The sequence below is a fragment of the Rhinoderma darwinii genome, chromosome 6 (genome assembly GCF_050947455.1).
Source record: "Rhinoderma darwinii isolate aRhiDar2 chromosome 6, aRhiDar2.hap1, whole genome shotgun sequence".
Taxonomy (NCBI): Eukaryota; Metazoa; Chordata; class Amphibia; order Anura; family Rhinodermatidae; genus Rhinoderma; species Rhinoderma darwinii.
This window is the reverse complement of record NC_134692.1, coordinates 141,092,677-141,118,925: the sequence shown is the minus strand read 5'-3', so window position 1 is coordinate 141,118,925 and position 26,249 is coordinate 141,092,677. Positions and strand designations below refer to the sequence as shown.

At 43.6% G+C, this 26,249-nt stretch overlaps 1 protein-coding gene across 2 annotated transcripts in view; it reads right to left on the bottom strand.

The window, feature by feature from the left end:
• Positions 1 to 1,768: 1,768 nt before the first annotated feature.
• Positions 1,769 to 26,249, bottom strand: part of PPL (periplakin) — a 56,013-nt gene continuing 31,532 nt past the window's right edge. For both annotated transcript variants that reach the window (XM_075830693.1, XM_075830694.1), the window contains exons 2-22: positions 25,996 to 26,095; positions 24,191 to 24,345; positions 18,117 to 18,240; positions 17,907 to 18,032; positions 17,772 to 17,813; positions 17,525 to 17,686; positions 13,558 to 13,665; positions 12,960 to 13,055; positions 12,717 to 12,839; positions 11,236 to 11,382; positions 10,418 to 10,569; positions 8,312 to 8,406; positions 7,408 to 7,574; positions 7,003 to 7,181; positions 6,749 to 6,887; positions 6,326 to 6,519; positions 6,082 to 6,232; positions 5,895 to 5,978; positions 5,322 to 5,435; positions 5,059 to 5,151; positions 1,769 to 4,901 (exon numbers count right to left, since the gene is read on the bottom strand). In XM_075830693.1, the coding sequence (XP_075686808.1) occupies positions 2,235 to 4,901; positions 5,059 to 5,151; positions 5,322 to 5,435; positions 5,895 to 5,978; positions 6,082 to 6,232; positions 6,326 to 6,519; positions 6,749 to 6,887; positions 7,003 to 7,181; positions 7,408 to 7,574; positions 8,312 to 8,406; positions 10,418 to 10,569; positions 11,236 to 11,382; positions 12,717 to 12,839; positions 12,960 to 13,055; positions 13,558 to 13,665; positions 17,525 to 17,686; positions 17,772 to 17,813; positions 17,907 to 18,032; positions 18,117 to 18,240; positions 24,191 to 24,345; positions 25,996 to 26,095 (5,218 nt within the window). In that variant the 3' untranslated portion in view covers positions 1,769 to 2,234. The remainder of the gene's footprint in view (positions 4,902 to 5,058; positions 5,152 to 5,321; positions 5,436 to 5,894; positions 5,979 to 6,081; positions 6,233 to 6,325; positions 6,520 to 6,748; positions 6,888 to 7,002; positions 7,182 to 7,407; positions 7,575 to 8,311; positions 8,407 to 10,417; positions 10,570 to 11,235; positions 11,383 to 12,716; positions 12,840 to 12,959; positions 13,056 to 13,557; positions 13,666 to 17,524; positions 17,687 to 17,771; positions 17,814 to 17,906; positions 18,033 to 18,116; positions 18,241 to 24,190; positions 24,346 to 25,995; positions 26,096 to 26,249) is intronic.

Sequence of the window (26,249 nt, the reverse complement as noted above, 5' to 3'; positions counted from 1 at the left end):
AGACTAGGGCTCTGCGCCATCAGTAGCAAGGCTTGGTAAAATTCCAACATTGAGACTACTCACTTTCAATTCTGCGATTCGACCATGACGCATGGGTGGCGCCACTGAGCCCTAACCTACCTTTTCATTGAGCTTCGAGCTGCTAATGTATGCGGAGTAATCTGAAATCCAATTTTAATGGGTGATCAAATATGTTTGTACTTTGGACACCTCAGTCGGCACAGGTTCGAGGGGGCCACGTCGTATGCTGTGTGAATGTTCCTAGTACATAGTGCAGGACCTGAGTGGGTGGAGCATGACAAAGCCATTTAAAGATCGCTAAAGAGAATCTGTGTCGTGCTCCGCCCCCTCAGGCCCTGCACTTGTTATATCAGTTTTGCCGGGGAAGTTCCTTGTAATTTTCGTGCGTGACTAGTTGGTGATTCGGCCTTGTGCATTTTACTTAAAGGGGATTCTACCTTTTATTGATCTTCTGACTTGTCCTGCCGATGTGTGAGGAGATCACCTCCTGTGGGGTTCGTGAATGTGGCCCTTTATAAGTGTGGCGCTTTACTGCTGCTGCAAAATGCACATAGAAGTGTCATTTACAATTGTGAACCGTAGCCCTCAACGCTCAGGGTTTTCCGTAATCCGGTCCATTATTCGGGACCATATTTTGCTTGTCATTACAAGTTTAGGGTGAAGGAGGGTGTAGGAAATGGGATTGTTTCGGGTGGGGGGGAATAAAATCCAAATGTGTTTTTTTTATTTCTAAGGACCATCGTTGTCGGACACTCCAGGTTCGATCAAACAATAACAGGCCGAGTATTCAAAACCACCGCATCTTTATTTAGCGTTATCATAAATAAAATACATTTTCCATATCTCCCTTTATATATAAAAGACCTATAGAATCCAGGATTTTACACGTGGCTGAGGACCACCTCCTGGTGTCGGGGAAGGTTGGGGGGGTTAGTAAGGCACCACAGTAGATGTGTAACAAGACACAGCATGGAAATGTGCTATCTAAACCACATACCAGACGACATATAATGTATACCGTGTTTCCCCGAAAGTAAGACAGTGTCTTACTTTCTTTTTATCCCCAAAAGCCCGACTATGTCTTACTTTCGGGGTATGTCTTATATTGTAAAAAAATTGTCAAATTTTTTTTTTTTTTTTTTTCACAAACTTTATTTAACTGTTTTACATTTTTTTTTTTTAGTCCCACCAGGGGACTTCACTATGCGATGTGCCGATCGCATATATAATGCTTTGGTATACTTAGTATACCGAAGCATTATTGCCTGTCAGTGTAAAACTGACAGGCAACCTATTAGGTCATGCCTCCGGCATCGCCTAACAGGCAGATGCTGAAGGCAGACCTGGGGGTCTTTGTTAGACCCCCGGCTGTCATGGAAACCCGACGGCGACCCGCGATTTGTTTGCGGGGGCGCCGATCGGGTGACAGAGGGAGCTCCCCCCTCTGTCAAACACATTAAATGCCGCTGTCGCTATTGACAGCGGTATTTAATGGGTTAAACTGCCGGAATCGGCGCGCGCTTCGATTCCGGCAGTTGCAGCAGGAGCAAGTGCAGGGGACGGCGCGGTGACATATGGAGAGGGGGCGGCGCGGAAGTGGGCAGGAGGCGGCAATACCCCCGTGTTTCCCCGAAAGTAAGACATATGTCTTACTTTCGGGGTACGGCTTATATTAGCCGACCCCCCTGAAACCCCCGATACGTCTTACAATCGGGGGTGTCTTACTATCGGGGAAACACGGTATATAGAAGATTTGTAAATGCTCTTTTATGGCATAAAAGTAAAAGGCCTCCGTGGTTTGGCTTCATTCTACAATGTCGAATTTTCAGTGCATATTCTTAAAGATGCTTTGGCTTGAGAATATCCTATTACGACAGGGCAGCGGTTGGGTTCCTTCCATAAGGTGGTGTAGATACTGGTCAATCCAACTTGAGAGACCTCGATAGCGTCAGTAGAATGACCTTCAGTCTCTGCAGAACATGCTCCAGTACAGATGAAAGTTCCTACAAGGCTTTTGAGATTTTCGAGGAGACCCATCCAACTTGGGAGAGCTTTATGGACATGGCGGCAAAATATCTCCTCTACATGGGTCAAACAAGGACAGAAGTGTAGAAGTTCTGCTCCTGACGAAGGCAACAGACCAAAGGGCAGCTATATCCGGTATCAAGTCTATGTCATGTCCGCAGAGCGCGGCACCTCGGCAACCCCAAAAATTACTTCTTTCCGGAAACCAAGGCTGCAAATTCTTGGATGGACATTTGTTTGTTGAGGTAACTTTCGTACTGACGTTTGGTGATGCGCCCGGTCTTCAAAGCATCATCGATGTTAAACTTCTTGCCTGACTTCCTGTCGTGGATCACCGAGGAGTCGCCGTTTGGCCCCTTTATGGTGTTTTCTTCCCAGTCGCATTCTTGACTTTGTAAGTTGACGAACATCTTCCAGTCAATGAGACCCAACTTGCGAGCTTCTTCTGGTGACATCTCCCTGCCGGAATCGGGATCGATGACCACGATGGATCGGCGTAGGTGGTTCTCTCTCTGTTCCCTCTTGACTTGCATGGTTTCGCTACGTCTCTGAAGCTCTTCGATTTCGGCATCTTTATCTCTGGAGATTTTCTTCAGTTCCTGAAGCTCTTGTTCCAGAGCAGATAAGCGGGAATCTAGATTTATACCGCTGTCCACCTGAGTTAAGCTTCTCAGACCTTGTGCCTCCTTTATTGTAATATCGATCTCTGACTGCATGTGGCGGGTCTCCAGCTGGAGACTTTGCTTTTCCATCTGTAGTTTGTGGACCTCTTCCCGCAGGTATTCGAGCTCCTTGTTGGATTTGGAGTTGCTGAAGTCTAACTCCGATAGCTGAGCTTGTAGGTGGTCGACATCCGATTCTAACTCTTTTCTGCGCTTTCCTTCTTCATCCAGCACGGACTTGAGTCTTTTTATTTCATGTTCCGTCTCCGCATCCTTCTCAACCTCAATTTTTTCTGTGAAGACCACTTTCTCCCTCATCTCCATCTTCTCCAGTGTCACCAGCTTCTTCCTTAGCGCCTCCAGCTCAGTCTCCAGCATTTGCCTCCTGTGTTTTTCTTCTTCCACTTGAAGCTTGAGCAGATTGTGCTCCTTCTCTTGCTGAGGGTCTTGTTGTAGGACAACTTTTTGCTTCAAGGTTACTTTTTCCTTGGTTTCGATCTCCCTTTGTTCCAGCTCATTCAACCGCATTTTTAGACGCTTGATTTCTAGCTCTGCCTCCCGTCTAGCCTGTCTCTCTCTTTCTAGTTCCTCCAGCTGACGCTCCAGCTCGGATTTTCTCCACTGTAACTTCCGCAGCTCCTCTGAAAGTTGATCCTTTTGCTTCAACTCACTTTCAATATTCTTTGAGAAACTGTTCACCTCCGACTTGAGTAAAGGATCTTCTTCGTATTTTACAACCTCCTGTTGTACCACCTTCTCTCTCACCTGTGAGAGCTCCCTTTCTTTCTGTCTTATCTTGTCTTCTTGGGTCATTCTTTCTCGTTCGAGATCTAAGCGCTTCTTCTGTTCTTCAGCCAACTGGGATCTTAAGGTTTCTACCTCATTCTTGGTGGCAGGGTCTTCACGGTATTGCAAAACTTCCTGAACAACCTCTTTAATTTGTACTTGGGGTTTGGTATCAATCCAACTCTGTATCTCTTGTTTTAGTTGAGTCATCTCTAGCTCTGATCGTTCCACTACCCTATTCTTCTCCAAGATTTCCTTCCGAAGTGTTTCGAGCTCTGCTATGATTTCTGGATCGGTCTTGTGCTTAACGACTTCCTTTGTGATTTCCTTCACTTCTACTTGCGGGCCACGTGCTCTTACGGCTGCCAGATCGTTCTGGAGAACTTTTACTTGGTCCTCAGCAGATCGAAACTTTCTTTCTTGCTCAATCAGTTCAAGACGTAAATTCGCTAACTCACTCTCTGCCTTAGGATCTGGTCGAATAATCTCACGTACTTTCTCTTGGACAACGACCTTGGCGTTTTCTTCTTCTAGGACGCTTATCTTACGGATCAGCTCGTTCTTCTCACGTTGGGTTATTCGTATCTTTGAAGTCTCATCTTCATACTGTCTACGGAGATCAGAGACCTCTCTTTCGGCAGCGTGGTCCTTCTCTACCTTCAACACTTCCTTTACCATGATTTTGCCTTCAGCCATGGCTCTTTCTTTCTCTAAGCGCTTGAGTTTCTCTTGGAGCAGCTGTAACTCCTCTTCCTCTTTCTGCCGCTGGGAACTTTCTCTTTGCTTGTTCTCTTGAAGTGTCCTGTATTCGGAGGCCAGCTGAGGATCGTTTTGAAGTTTCACCACTTCTTTCTCTGTCACTTTCTCCTGAGGCTTGTTCTTCTCTTCCGTCAAGATAAGGATGCGCTCCTTCAAGCTGTGAATTTCATTCTGCTTCATCCCCTTTTGCCTGTTCAGCTCCTCAGACTCGTCTTTGAGTCTTAGGTAGTCTTCTTGCTGGTCTTTGTCCTTTTCGATCCTCAAAACTTCTTTGACTATATATTGCTGTCCGCCTTCCTTCTGCTCGTGTTCCAGTGTTCGTATCTTGAGTCGCAAGGAGTCTAGTTCATCCTGTAAGGACTTGTTCCGGCGTTGTTCTTCTGAAACCCTTTCGAGGACCTTGTGGTAGTCCTCTTCCAGTTGTGGATCTGGTACTTTTTTCAAGACCTCTTTCTTGACTATGGTCTCCTGCGGTTTTTGATTCTGAAGGAAGATGATCTCCTCTTGAGTGCTCCTGATCTCGGATTCCAGTTGCTGACGACGCTGCACTTCATCATCCAACATATTTTTGATTTTCCAGGTCTCTTCGGCAGGTTTTTCTGAACGGCTCATCTGGGTTGTCGCCTGTTGAACTTCCATCTCTGGTTGCTGTGGATACAACATAAGTTACATGGCGAGATGTTATTGAGAGACTGTCGTGCATATTAAATATCGGATATGGCATTTAATGCATCTTATAAACTTCTACCAGCGCGGAGAAACTTTTTTTTTTTAATTAGAAACTTTTCATTCTTGCACATCTTACCTGGCGTAAGAGACTTTGAGCAAACTCCAGGGTCTGCAGCCTCTGTTTATTCACAGCGCTGGCCTCCGTGAATCTAGCAGATAAATCGGCCTCCTGCGAGGACAAATAGTTTAAAATGAGTCAAGTATTTCTATACGTTAAGGGGGCAAGAAGCATGTTGGAATAAAATGTATATCTTCATGGAGAGAAAGGTAAACAGTGCCCCCTGCTGGCTGATACCCTAAGAAAAATGGTTATGGTGCTAAATGGAGATCCTCACGCACCTCGTCCTTCACTTTATTTGCTGGTGACAGCACCCTGGACCTTCTGTTGTAGCTATTCCTGCGGTTCTCCACATCCAGAACAGACTTCAGCTTCTCCGAATCAAGTTCAAAGTCCTGAAGCAAGCAAAGAAGAGACATATGTATCTGTGAATGATCATACATGTACGGCTATATAACCTATGTTTTATTGTCCTATCCGGAGCGCCATCTTGACTTTTTTTTTAAGGGCGCTCCACACCCATTAGACCAAGTGCCTCAAGGCCATACCACAAAGTATGGCATTAGGGTCAGCTTAACCAAACTGGCAACCAAGGGTGATTAGGTAGTAGTATAATATGGAACCATGAGATGCAGCCACAGCAAGGACCTGCGCGGCTATTGCGACACGTTTTTTTTTTTTTTTATAGGAAACCTAAATCCACTAGTCAGGATAGAAGACCCTGGAAAGTGACGAATCACTGCAAAGCATGATGGTTCACATAAATTCTTCCACTTTCCGTGTAAGCGAACTATGCGTAACTTAGTAATACTTCCCTCTTCCCCCCCCCCCCCCCCAAATCCAGGAGAATTTACCTTCACTGCTTGCTGGTACTGGTGGGCGCTGCTAGTCACATGCTCCAAGTCTTGCTCCCGATCGGTTATCTCACCCAAGAGACGCTGCAAGTAGAACATATGGAATGACTTTCCTGAAGAGCAGGTCTTGTGTTTTTACCATTGACCAGCTGCAGTCATATGTTGTCCCAGATGAAGTACGACTTACCCGTTGGTTCTTCAGCTTGGTTTCCACTTGGTTGACGCTGTCTGTGTCCTTGGGCTCATAGTTGGGCAGATTACGCAGCCAGCCATCGAGCTGGTCGTAGCTGCCGCGGTAGTTTGTGTAAGCCGTTTTAGCTTTCTGCAAGCCCTGGGACCTAAATGAGAAAAAGTGTAAGCCAACGTGTATCTTCCCAGTACAAATCGAACCATTTCCAAGAGCTGATCTCTAATGGTTCCCTGTAGCTCACCTGCTTTGGATCTGCTGATCGAGCTGGGAGTAGCGTTGGTTGAGTTTTGACACCTCCCCTTCTTGACGATCGATGTCTGGACAGTGCTCCTGGAAACGATTGGTGAGATTGTGGCAGCTCAGTCTACTGTTGTGAAGGTTCTGCTCCGCTTCGGCAAGTACGCCTCTTCCCATCTGAAGCTCCGAGCTCATCGCCTGCCATGATGAAGAAGGTGGTCAAAAAAAGGTTGTGAGAATGGATGTGTCTATGGTGATAAACTATTTACGACTTGGAAATAAGGCTTTAGTTGCATGGTCCCACATGGTGGGACGCTAAGGGATCAGATTTCTATTGGTCCGATGCTATTTTATAGTCTCGATAGTTGCCAGTAGAAGCTTGTGGCCATTGGAAGTCTATTTTTTGAGGACTTCTTTGGTCACTCACCGACAACTCTTGCGCCTTCTTATCCACCGCTCGTGGCTCTTCTGGTACGGTGTCATCCTGACACAACTTGGTCTCATAGGTGGAGAGAAAGTCCCTGCTCTTCTGCAAGCTGCCCTCCAAGTGATTGGATGCCTCAATCCTGTGAACCACAGACAAGTCAACAAGAGCAACGTGAAGCAATTTCTCGACATGCTGGGGTTCTAGCGGAAGACAAGAGACTTTAAGTCAATGATATCTGGTTTGCAGCCTCTTACTTGTCTTGAGCGGCGGTCAATAGATCGTTAACTCTGTCGTACTTCTTCTTGGTCTCGCCGACTTTGCTTCGAAGGATGGGAGCACTGGAGGCTTCTGGTGCCTTGGACAGATAGACCTCGCACTCCTGCACCCGCTGAGTTTTCTCGGGCTCAATACGCCTCACGTTATTGGCAATGTTCTGGAGGAAAGATGCAAGGTAAGACATATAACTTAGTGATACATTGTCGCAGTGTATCTAGGCGGCCGTTCTTCGAACGAGATGCTAGGACACTATTCTTTCACTGGAACCCAGTGGTGGTATTGGACAGCCGTTTTATGGGTTCAACAAACTTCTTAACGAAGGAATTGTGTGACCCCCCCCCCCCCCCAAAGTCCTGCAAATCGATGAGTCTCATGGTGCTCACCTTGAGTTCCTTCAGCCTCTCGGAAGCGTCTTGCACGGCTCGGTTCTGCTCCAGAGGTGGACGCAGGTTGGAGCTGATGGATTTCTCCTGTCTGTCTAGGTCAGTGATAACTCTGTCCATTCCGGCAAGCAGCTGCCGTCCTTGGGTGTCTTGGGCATTGGTGGTAGCTGTGAGTAACGGAAGAGATGCCGTCAACGGGGGCAACCAGCCAACCACTTAGCAGTTTCGTAACATTCGCGTTGCACAGGATGGAATTGCCCTATTCGAAATATATATTTCTTAAGGCTTTCCCAGAGCTGGATCAGCTGTATGTGTCAATCCAGCTAGGAAGGCATAGGATACCATCTAGTAAGAGGACGCACCAGTGAATTAAAGTGACCCGAAGGTGATGTATTTCTGCAGTGGTATGATGTACGTAGAGTCGATACAGACCGTCTGATGCCCTTGGATTTAAGACAGCGGGCAGTGCCATCAACACGCAGCTTATGTATCACAGCACTGAAACTGGCAGCATTACCAGCAGTTCAATGGTTTCTACCCTTATATGCTGTAGTTGGTAAGCTACAACTCTCAGCATGCCCCATCGCCTTGATGGGCCATCAGTATAAATATACAGATACTGGTACGCTGACCGTCTCACATAACAAGCGTTTCCCAGGGATTCATCTGAACTGTAGTACAGTACAGATTATATTACATAATCGCTGCCAGCCTCGGCCCATCTGTGCGCGGTACATCATCAGATTATTCTAGTCATCGCCTAATACCACATCACAGCGGCCCCGCGCAGCAGTAATGGTGACACCGGGCGGCCATATATACACACATAATATGGTGGAAGACCTAAGGAACAGGACGCTGAGGGGTCATTTATCAGAATGGATCTTCACTGCTCTTGACAAACCTTTGGATTCTTTCTTGAGATCATCGAAGCGCTGGACCAAAGCGTTCTTACAGCCTGACGCCTTCTGCTTTGTGCCTCGGTATTGGTTGAAAGTACTGACAATAAGAAATATCAGGATTACTACAGGTGGTAGTAAGGGTGGAGCAACATGGGACTGTCCTGAAAATTATGGCCTAAATCTTCATCATTGACTATTCTAGTCGCTCCTCCCCAACTACTCTACCCACTACCTATATATCATCCCCTAGTATAATCACTCCCATAACTCCTCCCCTAGTATAACCACTCCCATAACTCCTCCCCTAGTATAATCACTCCCATAACTCCTCCCCTAGTATAATCACTCCCATAACTCCTCCCCTAGTATAATCACTCCCATAACTCCTCCCCTAGTATAATCACTCCCATAACTCCTCCCCTAGTATAATCACTCCCATAACTCCTAGTATAATCACTCCCATAACTCCTCCCCTAGTATAATCACACCCATAACTCCTCCCCTAGTACCACTCCCATTACTCCTCCCCTACTATAACCACTCCCATTACTCTGCCCTTACTATTGCCATTCCTATAACTCCTCCCCTACTATAACTCCTCCCCTAGTATAATCACTCCCATAACTCCTCCCCTAGTATAATCACTCCCATAACTCCTCCCCTAGTATAATCACTCCCATAACTCCTCCCCTAGTATAATCACTCCCATAACTCCTCCCCTAGTATAATCACTCCCATAACTCCTAGTATAATCACTCCCATAACTCCTAGTATAATCACTCCCATAACTCCTCCCCTAGTATAATCACACCCATAACTCCTCCCCTAGTACCACTCCCATTACTCCTCCCCTACTATAACCACTCCCATTACTCTACCCTTACTATTGCCATTCCTATAACTCCTCCCCTACTATAACTCCTCCCCTAGTATAATCACTCCCATAACTCCTCCCCTAGTATAATCACTCCCATAACTCCTCCCCTAGTATAATCACTCCCATAACTCCTCCCCTAGTATAATCACTCCCATAACTCCTCCCCTAGTATAATCACTCCCATAACTCCTCCCCTAGTATAATCACTCCCATAACTCCTCCCCTAGTATAATCACTCCCATAACTCCTCCCCTAGTATAATCACTCCCATAACTCCTCCCCTAGTATAATCACTCCCATAACTCCTCCCCTAGTATAATCACTCCCATAACTCCTAGTATAATCACTCCCATAACTCCTAGTATAATCACTCCCATAACTCCTCCCCTAGTATAATCACACCCATAACTCCTCCCCTAGTACCACTCCCATTACTCCTCCCCTACTATAACCACTCCCATTACTCTACCCTTACTATTGCCATTCCTATAACTCCTCCCCTACTATAACTCCTCCCCTAGTATAATCACTCCCATAACTCCTCCCCTAGTATAATCACTCCCATAACTCCTCCCCTAGTATAATCACTCCCATAACTCCTCCCCTAGTATAATCACTCCCATAACTCCTCCCCTAGTATAATCACTCCCATAACTCCTCCCCTAGTATAATCACTCCCATAACTCCTCCCCTAGTATAATCACTCCCATAACTCCTCCCCTAGTATAATCACACCCATAACTCCTCCCCTAGTATAATCACACCCATAACTCCTCCCCTAGTATAATCACACCCATAACTCCTCCCCTACTATAACCACACCCATAACTCCTCCCCTACTATAACCTCACCCATTACTCCTCCCCTACTATAACCACTCCCATTACTATAGCCATTCCTATAACTCCTCCCCTACTTTAACCACTCCATCTCCCTTAATTATAAACAATCCTCCGCAACCATTAAAATAATTTCTTAAAACTTGTTACCTAAAATATTTATTTCCAATAACTCCTCCTCTACTATAACCACTCCATACTTTCCCAACTATTATAACTGCTCCCTATCACTCATCACCTATTATAATCATTCCCTATAACCCCTCCCCTAACTATTATAACCTCTTCCTATCACTCCAGTCCTGACCATTGTAACCTCCATTAGGATCTATTATAAATCTCTTCCCCATACTATTATAACCTCGGTGTTCATGTGTAAATCACTCTCTTACCTCTCGGCCAGGGTCAGGGCCTCGGGGTCAGTTGGGGGAATCGTGAAGCAAACTCCTGGAGCCACCACCTTCTTCCCATTGGTGTCTGTCACCTCCCACTTCTCACCCTTATTCGTCTTTAGGGTGTATTGAGCCCCTCGGGTAAGCTCACCCTACAAGACACAAGTCATACATATAAGTAGAGTTCTAGATTATATTTCTGATGACGACCTGTCCAGAATGGAGAGTGGTAATGCTGGCGTGAACCAGGACGGGGGACATTCTCCTCTACGCACCGTCCTGGAATAGATACACACAGATTTGCTTCATCTGATCCGTCAGACTTTATTGGGAGAGATTTATCAAAACCGGTGCAAAGGCAAAGTGGAGCAGTTGGCCATAGCAACCAATCCTTCTTTAATTTTCAACAGAGCCTCTAAAAAATAAGAGCTGGATTCTGATTGGTTGCTATGGATAACTGCTCGAGTTTACATAAATCTCACCCAATGTTTCCCGGTTGTCTGTCAGATTTAATCTACCCAGATTAGGCCATTTTCAGTGGATCTGCCAACAATTAACCCAACCGTTGATGACCTCAAAAGGGGCGAGGCTTATGCAAATATGCTCAAAAGTGGGCGTCTGAGATTTTGTGGGCGTTCCTGGGCAGATAGGGGTGGAGCTTACAATTGCCCCGCAAATGGGGATTCAAATGTTGGGAGGCATCAATTGACTATGTAAGGGCCCCCAATGATCGTCAGTTCTCCGGATGTACGAGGATTGGTCAGGATTTTTTTCTCTGTAGACTTTGGGCGGAGGCGATCCTTCCAAGTATTGCTCACCTCGTCTGAGTAGAAATCACACACGGCCTCTACAGGGATGGGTTTGAGTGGAGTCTCCCGCCGAAACTTTAATGGTACGACCTGGTGGCTGCGCTTTTGTAAGGAACGTACCACGTCCTCGTATTTATCCAGCGCCTTGTCCTGGTCCTAAAAGACGAGAAGAGTGAACAAGGTCCTTATGTAATAGATCACACAAGACGGTGGTCCCACATAACACCAAACTGGAATGTAACAAGTCTGCATTCATTCATTAACCGTCATTCATTCATTTCTATAGTTCATCTCTCTACTGTTCATTCATTATTTTCTATATTTTATTTCTTTACGATTGGTCGGTGCATTCATTTATTCATTCGTTCATTGCTTAATTCCTTTACCCTTTAGTAATCCCACTCCATACTTTTCATTCCTCTCTTCTCCTTTCAGTCTTTTCTATACTTTGTTCTTTACATTCCTTCATTATGCGCCATGCTTCATTCCTCTAACCTTCATTCATCCTCCTCCTATACGTCCCTATTTTATTCTCCATTCATTCTAAACCAAACTTCATTCTTCTGACATTCATTCTTCCTTATGTTCCATTCATTCATTTCTCATTCCTCTACTGTACCTTCATTCTTATTTATTCTGTATTATTTCCATTTTCAGCCTTCTCACCTCAGTGTTCATTTGTTTATATAATTAATTAAATCATCTACTTTCTTAGTTCATTCGTCTCTCCTGTATTAATTTATACCCTGTATTCATTCTTCGATTCTTTACTCTACCATTCATGAATTTCCCTATAATTTGTTTATTCTTCTCTAATCAGCATTCATTCATTTTTCTCTTTCTTTCATTCATTCATTCTTCTATAAGGCTCATTCATTCATTAATCCTTCATTCATTCCTTTCTCATTCCTCTATTGTTCCTTCATTCTTATTCATCCTTTATTCTGTATTATTTCACCTACACTTCAGTCTTCTCGCCTCATTATTCATTCCGTTAAATACTTCATTCAACCATCTATATATTTTTCATTCTTCCGCACCTTTTATTTTTTTGTCTATCCTGCTTTCATACCTACCTATCCTGTATTAATTTAGATCTTATATTCATTAATCTCTATTCATTAATTTTTTCTACCGTATTAAATCCCCAGCCGTTCTCCTCTATCATTTATTCATTCATATACATGTCATTCATTTCCCTCTACTTCATTCATCTTTGTTACATTTACACATCCTTTTTTCATTTGCCTTGTCTTTATCCTGTATTCATTTACCATTCATTCATTTTTCTATACCACATAGTTATCTTGAATTCATAAATGTTTCTTCATTCCCCTATATCCTACATTTGTTCCTTTGTCCGTCATTCATTCTGGTCTATCCTGCATTTATTGTTCCCACTTTTTTACACCATTCATTCCACCATCCTTCATTCATTTTTCTCGTTACACCCTTCATTTGTCTCTATCCCGCCTTCTCCCGCTTCTTACCTCCAGCTCACGTAATTGAGCTTCAATCTGGTAACTGTCCTTATAGTCCGGGCTGTACTTGTGGTCAAGGTCACTGTCCACCTTCTTCAGCAGGTCTTGAGTGTCCTTGGCATCTCGATAAAACTGGATAAAGAGAATACAAACTATTGCCCCTCTCTGTAATATAAGCCATATTGATGGGGGTATTCTAGTTCTTCCTGTACCCTATTTTGGTGGTCTCATATCCTCGGAGACCCTTCTTACCTGGTGGTAATCATCCATGTGCTTCAGATGACTTTCCTCACAGATCAAGAGGTTGAGATATTCCTTCCAGTCGGCGTGTACGGCCTCCATGTGAGCCTGAGGCGAGATAGACCACAACAGGTGGAGTAATCTGTATTCTCGTTAAATATGACCCTACCGATCGTCATAGTCTGGATCTATCCTTCCCCAACTGGATCTTTGTAGGGTTTGGTTATACATATCTATGACAAAGTGTGAAGACATTGAGAAGGTTGGATGAGACGGTCACCAGTCAAGACAAGGGCAAGACCAGTCACCGCCATCATGATCCTCCATCTTTAGCGTCTTGATCCCAATGTATACCTGGTAGGGATAAACTGGTTATCCATTACCCCAGACTTTATTGTTTGCAATTTACTACCAGTCACATCTACAATGTTGTACTTGGAAGTCAAGATGACGATGTTCCTAGTCACAGGTGAAGATGAGGATCGAGGCAGCAGGAACTCATCAAAGCCAATCTGCACAACCTCAACCATTGGCTTCCCACAACTACACCAAACCTGGATCTTCAAGGCCTTACACCTGATTCTCTCTCTGTCTTTGTAGAATAATTTACCTCTATGGGGATTTTGGCGGGGTGTCCAGTCGTCAAGAGCTTGTCTCCTTCCTCCTGAAGTTTGTTGATTTCATGCTCCTTGGCTTCCAGACTCCTTTGGATAAAGTTCTGTTAAAGAGGAGAGATGACAGTGGGATTGATCCTGGTGTGGTGTCCATTAGCATTACACATGAAGACTGTAGGCAAACTATAGAGGAGCATTGAGGTTGGTGGAGTGTAGAAGAGTATTGAGGTAGGTTGAGTTTTCAGGTAGGAGGAGTATAGAGAAGTATTGAGGAAGGAGGAGTATAGAGGTAGGAGGAGTATAGAGAAGTATTGAGGAAGGAGGAGTATAGAGGTAGGTGGAGTATAGAGGTAGGTGGAGTATAGAGGTAGGAGGAGTATAGAGAAGTATTGAGGAAGGAGGAGTATTGAGGTAGGAGGCGTATAGAGAAGTATAGAGGAGTATTGAGGTAGGAGGAGTATTGAGGTAGGAGGAGTATAGAGGAGTATAGAGGTAGGTGGAGTATTGAGGTAGGAGGAGTATAGAGAAGTATAGAGGTAGGTGGAGTATTGAGGTATGAGTATAGAGGAGTACTGAGGTAGGAGGAGTATGGAGATAGAAGTATAGAAGAGTATTGGGAGGGCTTGAGAAAGCGTTGTACGCAAAACGGCTGTCGTCGTACATGATCTTCGTCTTCCTCCCAACACCTTTTCTACAAGCATTAAAGAATTTTCTACATCAGACCGGGTGAGGGCAGCTTTTTTCTCTCTCTACTTGCATTGTGATAGAAGACTATTGAGGTAGGTGGAGTAGAGAAGAATTTATGTAGGCAGAGTATGGAGATAGGTGAAGCATTGTGTTAGGTGGAGTATTGATGTAGGCAGAGTATAAATAAGTATTGAGTTATTAGGTGGAGTATTGAGGTATATCAGAGTATAAAGAATTATCGAGTTAGGTGGAGTATAGAGGAGTATTGAGGTAGGAGGAGTATAGAGGAGTATTGAGGTAGGAGGAGTATAGAGAAGTATAGAGGTAGGTGGAGTATTGAGGTAGGAGGAGTATAGAGAAGTATTGAGGTAGGAGGAGTATAGAGGAGTATTGAGGTAGGAGGAGTATAGAGGAGTATTGAGGTAGGAGGAGTATAGAGAAGTATAGAGGTAGGTGGAGTATTGAGGTAGGAGGAGTATAGAGAAGTATAGAGGTAGGTGGAGTATTGAGGTAGGAGGAGTATAGAGAAGTATTGAGGAAGGAGGAGTATAGAGGAGTATTGAGGTAGGAGGCGTATAGAGAAGTATTGAGGTAGGTGGAGTATTGAGGTAGGAGGAGTATTGAGGTAGGAGGAGTATAGAGAAGTATTGAGGAAGGAGGAGTATAGAGGAGTATTGAGGTAGGAGGCGTATAGAGAAGTATTGAGGTAGGAGGCGTATTGAGGTAGGAGGAGTATAGAGGAGTATTGAGGTAGGAGGAGTATAGAGAAGTATAGAGGTAGGTGGAGTATTGAGGTAGGAGGAGTATATAGAAGTATTGAGGAAGGAGGAGTATAGAGGAGTATTGAGGTAGGAGGCGTATAGAGAAGTATTGAGGTAGGTGGAGTATTGAGGTAGGAGGAGTATAGAGAAGTATTGAGGAAGGAGGAGTATAGAGGAGTATTGAGGTAGGAGGCGTATAGAGAAGTATTGAGGTAGGTGGAGTATTGAGGTAGGAGGAGTATAGAGAAGTATTGAGGAAGGAGGAGTATAGAGGAGTATTGAAGTAGGAGGCGTATAGAGAAGTATTGAGGTAGGAGGCGTATTGAGGTAGGAGGAGTATAGAGGAGTATTGAGGTAGGAGGAGTATAGAGGAGTATTGAGGTAGGAGGAGTATAGAGAAGTATTGAGGTAGGTGGAGTATAGAGGTAGGAGGAGTATAGAGAAGTATTGAGGTAGGAGGAGTATAGAGAAGTATTGAGGTAGGAGGAGTATTGAGGTAGGAGGAGTATAGAGGAGTATTGAGGTAGGAGGAGTATAGAGGAGTATTGAGGTAGGAGGAGTATAGAGAAGTATAGAGGTAGGTGGAGTATTGAGGTAGGAGGAGTATAGAGAAGTATTGAGGAAGGAGGAGTATAGAGGAGTATTGAGGTAGGAGGCGTATAGAGAAGTATTGAGGTAGGTGGAGTATTGAGGTAGGAGGAGTATTGAGGTAGGAGGAGTATAGAGAAGTATTGAGGAAGGAGGAGTATAGAGGAGTATTGAGGTAGGAGGCGTATAGAGAAGTATTGAGGTAGGAGGCGTATTGAGGTAGGAGGAGTATAGAGGAGTATTGAGGTAGGAGGAGTATAGAGAAGTATAGAGGTAGGTGGAGTATTGAGGTAGGAGGAGTATATAGAAGTATTGAGGAAGGAGGAGTATAGAGGAGTATTGAGGTAGGAGGCGTATAGAGAAGTATTGAGGTAGGTGGAGTATTGAGGTAGGAGGAGTATAGAGAAGTATTGAGGAAGGAGGAGTATAGAGGAGTATTGAGGTAGGAGGCGTATAGAGAAGTATTGAGGTAGGTGGAGTATTGAGGTAGGAGGAGTATAGAGAAGTATTGAGGAAGGAGGAGTATAGAGGAGTATTGAGGTAGGAGGCGTATAGAGAAGTATTGAGGTAGGAGGCGTATTGAGGTAGGAGGAGTATAGAGGAGTATTGAGGTAGGAGGAGTATAGAGGAGTATTGAGGTAGGAGGAGTATAGAGAAGTATTGAGGTAGGTGGAGTATAGAGGTAGGAGGAGTATAGAGAAGTATTGAGGTAGGAGGAGTATAGAGAAGTATTGAGGTAGGAAGAGTATTGAGGTAGGAGGAGTATTGAGGTAGGAGGAGTATGGAGGAGTATTGAGGTAGGAGGAGTATAGAGAAGTATAGAGGTAGGTGGAGTATTGAGGTAGGAGGAGTATAGAGAAGTATTGAGGAAGGAGGAGTATAGAGGAGTATTGAGGTAGGAGGCGTATAGAGAAGTATTGAGGTAGGTGGAGTATTGAGGTAGGAGGAGTATTGAGGTAGGAGGAGTATAGAGAAGTATTGAGGAAGGAGGAGTATAGAGGAGTATTGAGGTAGGAGGCGTATAGAGAAGTATTGAGGTAGGAGGCGTATTGAGGTAGGAGGAGTATAGAGGAGTATTGAGGTAGGAGGAGTATAGAGAAGTATTGAGGAAGGAGGAGTATTGAGGTAGGAGGAGTATTGAGGTAGGAGGAGTATAGAGGAGTATTGAGGTAGGAGGAGTATAGAGAAGTATAGAGGTAGGTGGAGTATTGAGGTAGGAGGAGTATAGAGAAGTATTGAGGTAGGAGGAGTATAGAGAAGTATTGAGGTAGGAGGAGTATAGAGGAGTATTGAGGTAGGAGGAGTATTGAGGTAGGTGGATTATTGAGGTATGAGTATAGAGGAGTATTGAGGTAGGAGGAGTATTGAGGTAGGAGTATAGAGAAGTATTGAGGTAGGAGTAGTATATAAGTAGGAGGAGTATAGAGAAGTATTGAGGTAGGTGGAGTATTGAGGTATGAGTATAGAGGAGTATTGAGGTAGGAGGAGTATAGAGGAGTATTGAGGTAGGAGGAGTATTGAGGTAGGCCGAATATGGAGATAGAAGTATAGAAGAGTATTGGGAGGGCTTGAGAAAGCGTTGTACGCAAAACGGCTGTCGCCGTACATGATCTTCGTCTTCCTCCCAACACCTTTTCTACAAGCATTAAAGAATTTTCTACATCAGACCGGGTGAGGGCAGCTTTTTTCTCTCTCTACTTGCATTGTGATAGAGGACTATTGAGGTAGGTGGAGTAGAGAAGAATTTATGTAGGCAGAGTATGGAGATAGGTGAAGCATTGTGTTAGGTGGAGTATTGATGTAGGCAGAGTATAAATAAGTATTGAGTTATTAGGTGGAGTATTGAGGTATATCAGAGTATAAAGAATTATCGAGTTAGGTGGAGTATAGAGGAGTATTGGAAGTGTCATCAGATCCAGGTGCTCACCTCATACTGTCTCCTACGGCTGATGTAGTCGGTGTTGCGATCGCTCCAGTCATACTCCATGCGTTCCTTCTCTTGTTGGTCCAGCCAGTAGAGCTCGTTGGTGCAGCGCTGCATGTAATCTTGCAGGGTGCCCAAATCCCGCTGGCGTTTCTGGGAGGCGCTCTGCCGAGGAAAGAAGAGGAGACATTGAAGGAGATGATTATCAGCCGACGTCCATCACTAGTGACACAAGCTGAAGATCCCTTACCAAAAGTTTTTGGTATTTCACTTGCAAGCCGCTGATGTATTCCTGTGGAGGAAAGAGAAGAGCGCACGAGATGATGGGGGTGGTAGTAATAAGGCATTATGTAGAGTAATCGGGGATATTGCTGTGTGTTGTCACCTTGTCGGGGTCCTTGTTGACGTGATCGCCGATGGCCTTGACCTCGTTGTGTAACATGTTGTGCCCCATTATCTGGTTCTCCAAGTTGGGTAAATCGGTGGCAAAAGTGGCGCTGTTCAGCAAGTCCTGGAGGATGGGCGAGATCAGGAAATGTTCATGTAGTGTGAACTGGCACATATGGGTGAGCCTGGTCTTATGCCCAACACTTACCATCTTATCATCGATGACTTTGCCCCAGTTGACTTTAGGAGCATCCAGGATGGGAATTTTCTGATTGTAAATCTGGTCATGCTTCTTTTTCTGGCTGGCCAGACGCTCCTTAAGCTGCCGGATACTGGAAAAAAGGAAGAGATAAGTGGCGGTCGGAGCAGCGGCATCAACCCAGACCTGGGAGATCTCCAAATATGCCATCTAACCCGGAATAGCATTGACCCTCAACATTACCCAGCCCTACACATGGAAAGCATAAACACATTATTGTGGCTTCCTTTAATCCGGCACTTAATAATTTTGGAAGGGATAATCTGGCACTTGTTTCCGGTAAGGGGCAGTAATATAATGTGGAATTTTCAGGTTATTTTTTGAGCTCCAGGATTTCCCTCAAGGTTCTCTAACCTTACAATAAATATTTTTCTATTGCGGTTTGATAATCCAGAAGATCTGATAATCCAGAAACTGTCAAATTCCATTGATTCCAGATTAAAGTAACTTTACTGTATTTGACACTGAGTAACTTCTAAATATTTTACCGCACAAAAATGATTATATTTGACCATAATATTATACTTTATGCCGGGGAGAACCCTTATATAATACTTGTCCTGTGTCGGGATAGTGACATACTATTATACTTGATCCGGGTCGGGATAGTGACATACTATTATACTTGTCCTGGGTCGGGATAGTAACATACTATTATACTTGACCTAGGTCAGGATAGTAACATACTATTATACCTGTCCTGTGTCGGGATAGTAACATACTATTATACTTGTCCTGGGTCGGGATAGTAACATACTATTATACTTGTCCTGGGTCGGGATAGTGACATACTATTATACTTGATCCGGGTCGGGATAGTGACATACTATTATACTTGTCCTGGGTCGGGATAGTAACATACTATTATACTTGACCTAGGTCAGGATAGTAACATACTATTATACTTGACCTAGGTCGGGATAGTAACATACTATTATACTTGTCCTGTGTCGGGATAGTAACATACTATTATACTTGTCCTGGGCTGGGATAGTAACATACTATTATACTTGTCCTGGGTCGGGATAGTAACATACTATTATACTTGTCCTGTGTCGGGATAGTAACATACTATTATACTTGTCCTGGGCTGGGATAGTAATATACTATTATACTTGATCCGGGTCGGGATAGTAACATACTATTATACTTGATCCGGGTCGGGATAGTAACATACTATTATACTTGTCCTGGGTCGGGATAGTAACATACTATTATACCTGTCCTGTGTCGGGATAGTAACATACTATTATACTTGACCTAGGTCGGGATAGTAACATACTATTATACTTGACCTAGGTCGGGATAGTAACATACTATTATACTTGTCCTGTGTCGGGATAGTAACATACTATTATACTTGTCCTGGGCTGGGATAGTAACATACTATTATACTTGTCCTGGGTCGGGATAGTAACATACTATTATACTTGTCCTGTGTCGGGATAGTAACATACTATTATACTTGTCCTGGGCTGGGATAGTAATATACTATTATACTTGATCCGGGTCGGGATAGTAACATACTATTATACTTGATCCGGGTCGGGATAGTAACATACTATTATACTTGTCCTGGGTCGGGATAGTAACATACTATTATACCTGTCCTGTGTCGGGATAGTAACATACTATTATACTTGACCTAGGTCGGGATAGTAACATACTATTATACTTGACCTAGGTCGGGATAGTAACATACTATTATACTTGTCCTGTGTCGGGATAGTAACATACTATTATACTTGTCCTGGGCTGGGATAGTAACATACTATTATACTTGTCCTGGGTCGGGATAGTAACATACTATTATACTTGACCTAGGTCGGGATAGTAACATACTATTATACTTGACCTGGGTCTGGATAGTAACATACTATTATACTTGTCCTGGGCTGGGATAGTAATATACTATTATACTTGACCTAGGTCGGGATAGTAACATACTATTATACTTGACCTGGGTCTGGATAGTAACATACTATTATACTTGTCCTGGGCTGGGATAGTAATATACTATTATACTTGATCCGGGTCGGGATAGTAACATACTATTATACTTGATCCGGGTCGGGATAGTAACATACTATTATACTTGATCCGGGTCGGGATAGTAACATACTATTATACTTGACCTAGGTCGGGATAGTAACATACTATTATACTTGATCCGGGTCGGGATAGTAACATACTATTATACTTGTCCTGGGTCGGGATAGTAACATACTATTATACCTGTCCTGTGTCGGGATAGTAACATACTATTATACTTGTCCTGGGTCGGGATAGTAACATACTATTATACTTGTCCTGTGTCGGGATAGTAACATACTATTATACTTGACCTAGGTCGGGATAGTAACATACTATTATACTTGTCCTGGGTCGGGATAGTAACATACTATTATACTTGTCCTGGGTCGGGATAGTAACATACTATTATACCTGTCCTGTGTCGGGATAGTAACATACTATTATACTTGTCCTGGGTCGGGATAGTAACATACTATTATACTTGTCTTGTGTCGGGATAGTAACATACTATTATACTTGTCCTGGGTCGGGATAGTAACATACTATTATACTTGTTCTGGGTCGGGATAGTAACATACTATTATACTTGACCTAGGTCGGGATAGTAACATACTATTATACTTGATCCAGGCCGGGATAGTAACATACTATTATACTTGACCTAGGTCGGGATAGTAACATACTATTATACTTGTCCTGGGTCGGGATAGTAACATACTATTATACTTGACCTAGGTCGGGATAGTAACATACTATTATACTTGATCCAGGCCGGGATAGTAACATACTATTATACTTGTCCTGGGTCGGGATAGTAACATACTATTATACTTGTCCTGGGTCGGTATGGTAACATACTATTATACCTGTCCTGTGTCGGGATAGTAACATACTATTATACTTGTCCTTGGTCGGGATAGTAACATACTATTATACTTAATCCAGGCCGGGATAGTAACATACTATTATACTTGACCTAGGTCGGGATAGTAACATACTATTATACTTGTCCTGGGTCGGGATAGTAACATACTATTATACTTGACCTAGGTCGGGATAGTAACATACTATTATACTTAATCCAGGCCGGGATAGTAACATACTATTATACTTGACCTAGGTCGGGATAGTAACATACTATTATACTTGTCCTGGGTCGGGATAGTAACATACTATTATACTTGTCCTGGGTCGGTATGGTAACATACTATTATACTTGTCCTGGGTCGGGATAGTAACATACTATTATACTTGTCCTGTGTCGGGATAGTAACATACTATTATACTTGTCCTGGGTCGGTATGGTAACATACTATTATACCTGTCCTGCGTCGGGATAGTAACATACTATTATACTTGTCCTGGGCTGGGATAGTAACATACTATTATACTTGACCTCGGCCGGTATAGTAACATACTATTATACTTGATCCGGGTCGGGATAGTAACATAATATTATACTTGTCCTGGGTCGGGATAGTAACATACTATTATACTTGTCCTGGGTCGGTATGGTAACATACTATTATACTTGTCCTGGGTCGGGATAGTAACATACTATTATACTTGTCCTGGGTCGGGATAGTAACATAATATTATACTTGTCCTGGGTCGGGATAGTAACATACTATTATACTTGTCCTGGGTCGGTATGGTAACATACTATTATACTTGTCCTGTGTCGGGATAGTAATATACTATTATACTTGTCCTGGGTCGGTATGGTAACATACTATTATACTTGTCCTGTGTCGGGATAGTAACATACTATTATACTTGTCCTGGGTCGGTATGGTAACATACTATTATACCTGTCCTGCGTCGGGATAGTAACATACTATTATACTTGTCCTGTGTCGGGATAGTAGCATACTATTATACTTTTCCTGGGTCGGTATGGTAACATACTATTATACTTGTCCTGGGTCGGTATGGTAACATACTATTATACTTGATCCGGGTCGGGATAGTAACATACTATTATACTTGATCCGGGTCGGGATAGTAACATACTATTATACTTGTCCTGGGTCGGGATAGTAACATACTATTATACTTGTCCTGGGTCGGGATAGTAACATACTATTATACCTGTCCTGTGTCGGGATAGTAACATACTATTATACTTGTCCTGGGTCGGGATAGTAACATACTATTATACTTGTCCTGGGTCGGGATAGTAACATACTATTATACTTGACCTAGGTCGGGATAGTAACATACTATTATACTTGATCCAGGCCGGGATAGTAACATACTATTATACTTGACCTAGGTCGGGATAGTAACATACTATTATACTTGTCCTGGGTCGGGATAGTAACATACTATTATACTTGTCCTGGGTCGGTATGGTAACATACTATTATACCTGTCCTGTGTCGGGATAGTAACATACTATTATACTTGTCCTTGGTCGGTATGGTAACATACTATTATACTTGACCTGGGTCGGGATAGTAACATACTATTATACTTGTCCTGTGTCGGGATAGTAACATACTATTATACTTGTCCTGGGTCGGTATGGTAACATACTATTATACCTGTCCTGGGTCGGGATAGTAACATACTATTATACTTGATCCGGGTCGGGATAGTAACATACTATTATACCTGTCCTGCGTCGGGATAGTAACATACTATTATACTTGTCCTGGGCTGGGATAGTAACATACTATTATACTTGACCTCGGCCGGTATAGTAACATACTATTATACTTGATCCGGGTCGGGATAGTAACATAATATTATACTTGTCCTGGGTCGGGATAGTAACATACTATTATACTTGTCCTGGGTCGGTATGGTAACATACTATTATACTTGTCCTGGGTCGGTATGGTAACATACTATTATACTTGTCCTGGGTCGGTATGGTAACATACCCTTATACTTGTCCTGGGTCGGTATGGTAACATACTATTATACCTGTCCTGGGTCGGGATAGTAACATACTATTATACTTGTCCTGTGTCGGGATAGTAACATACTATTATACTTGTCCTGGGTCGGGATAGTAACATACTATTATACCTGTCCTGGGTCGGTATGGTAACATACTATTATACTTGTCCTGGGCCGGGATAGTAACATACTATTATACTTGACCTAGGTCGGGATAGTAACATACTATTATACTTGACCTAGGTCGGGATAGTAACATACTATTATACTTGATCCGGGTCGGGATAGTAACATACTATTATACCTGTCCTGGGTCGGGATAGTAACATACTATTATACTTGACCTAGGTCGGGATAGTAACATACTATTATACTTGATCCGGGTCGGGATAGTAACATACTATTATACCTGTCCTGGGTCGGGATACTAACATACTATTATACTTGACCTAGGTCGGGATAGTGACATACGATTATACTTGATCCGGGCCGGGGTAGTAACATACTATTATACTTGTCCTGGGTCGGGATAGTAACATACTATTATACTTGATCCGGGCCGGGATAGTAGCGTGATATTATACTTGACCTTGGATAGAACCATATTCCGCAGTTGATTCTGATAGCACCATCTAAATATTATTATTTAACCCCTCCCGGACCCCAGAGACTGTAGTGTATGTGACGCCCCTTAAAGGAATGTGTCTTGCGCTGGTCTGACCACCTGTCGGGGATCCGGTATCATTACATGGGCTATTTTTGTCGGGCCGGTTTGTAGTAAGCTCAACTTTGAGCCTCATAAATGACAAAACATCTATCAGGACTAATGAAATCTCTGCAAGCGATGGGAGGACTCACGTCAGCACTTTACTCCCTTATGGGGCGAGGTGCCAACTGGATCTAGAGCCAAATAAAAAAAAAAATTTGCACCCACGGACCAATTAAAGAAGTGGGATAGATAATGATTTTAACATGTTCAGCTATCAGGCAGGATTGGAGACGACCCGTCATTATTGCTGGCTGCTATTTTGTTAAATGAGACAATCCATAATTTTTTCCAAAAATTCACAACCAACACTCACTCCTCTTGTATCATGTCACCCTGTGGGTGATTTAATTGGCGAGCCAGGAGGGCATCCGTTTCCAGCACCACTATGATCCTCTCAGTCTCAGACATGGTGTTGATCGTGGAGTCTCTGTACATCACAGGCTGCTGGGCGAAAATCTTATCCACATCCTTGATGGAAAACAATGGGTTAAAAAGGAGTAAACGGGGAATGACTGGCCATTAGAACACTAGAAGATTTAAGGTATGCAGCTCCAGAACAAAATATTGACATAGAATGTAAAAAAACGACCAGCAGTACCCACTATAACCACCTGGTGGCGCCATTACTATGCATTCTTATAGAAACAGGGTCTTGCAATGGGAAGAAAAAACTCTGGAGATGTAATGTAGGAATGCAGGTGAAGGAAAATGTTGCCCTCAGCTGCAAAACATATCTTACATCCAGAGCACCCGCAGATTGTAAATGACCTCAGCAGCCCCATGTAAACGGAAGAGTCAGTGAGACATTTCCAGCAGCTCTGCTCTTGCCTTGTGATGTGTTTCCAATTTACATCTACAGCTTCCCGGCCCATTTCCTGCTATTTTTCCTTACAAAACGCCATGAAAAATGATTTTGTGAGCAGCAGATAGCGCTTATCGGTACGTTATTATCCACTTTTAACACCAGCCCGCAGTAAAAATGGACATCAAAACTTGAATAACTTTGCACTTACTTCACTTTACGGTTTTTGGACCAATTTTCAGTTATTTTACACTTTTTTTTTCTCCAATCACACCCAAAGCTGCTTTCAAAATTCTGCAGGTTTAGACAGTAATTTTGCTCCACCCCACTGTCAGAAACGTGACCTAACAACTCTGTGTACCTGTCACCTGACCTCCCACTATGCTCTGCTCTCTGATAACAGGAGAGCAGCAGAATTCAGAATTTAGCTTTGGATGTGAAAGGAGAAGAAAACATCATGGAACTCCTAATCAGCACAAAAGTAAATAAAGCAAAGTATTTACAAACCTGATCGGAAATCTTGTGATTGGCCAGAACGTTTTACCACCTTTTATCCCCAAGTTGATTTTTTTGTCCTTGCTGATTACTTATATATATATATATATCTTTAGAGCAGTGGGAGAGCTTTGTTTTCCTGCTACAGAACTCCAGATCCCCTGCACAGACAGAGTTAGATGATAAAAATCTGTCTGCCTGCAGCCACCAGTAGAGGGAGCTCACTGCATACAGTGTTTTTATGGAGTTGTATGTATAAACAGTATGCTCCTGAGCTCCCCCTAGTGGTGGCTGCAGGCAGAACAGCCTGGCATGGAGAAGATTATTAATGATCTACCTGTAATCATTATGGTGGCATTAAAATAATCGATTACAAGGAGTCGGACCAAGTTTAGGACCTGCTTCACTTTCTCCGGAGTGGACAATCCATTGAAGGATCCACTATAGTAATATGGTAATATATATATAAAATCAATTATACTGGACATAGACCCATCTGGGTGGGTAGCAGTGCCCGGGTCTTACCCTCACCATAAAGTCTGATGTAGTAGTCACCACATCTTGGGACTGGATTCCCTAAGGAATTGGTAAATACGACTGAAATAACAGATCAGATGTGGAGCGCTGCCCTCCCCATAGACTTGTGCGCCCCCGCTGATGACCATAGAGGGTAGGTGGGCATGGTTTACATGTGGGTTGCCCATACAAGCTTCTCTATGGGTGGCACATGACTGGTTCCTATGGTCAATGCCTGGATTTGGGGTCTATATAATACGTTGTTTACATGGCCCCCTCCCCGTTTGCCCCTCGGGGTCAGGTACCTTCTGCAGCTTGGAGTCGGTGTCCACCACATTGCGCTCCACCTGGTCGGCATTCTTCTGGAGGCGATCGATGAGCTCGGACAGTTCCTTGCTGGAGACCCTAAAAGAGGAGACAGAGGGAGACCTGATGTCAGCCAGGCACAACATAGTCCTCATCCAGCAGTCGCCCAGCGTTCAGTCCTCTCCCTCCGATTCACACCCCTGGGCCGGCCCCGCTCTGACAAACCGTGTGCCAAGGGGGAGCATGGAGCACT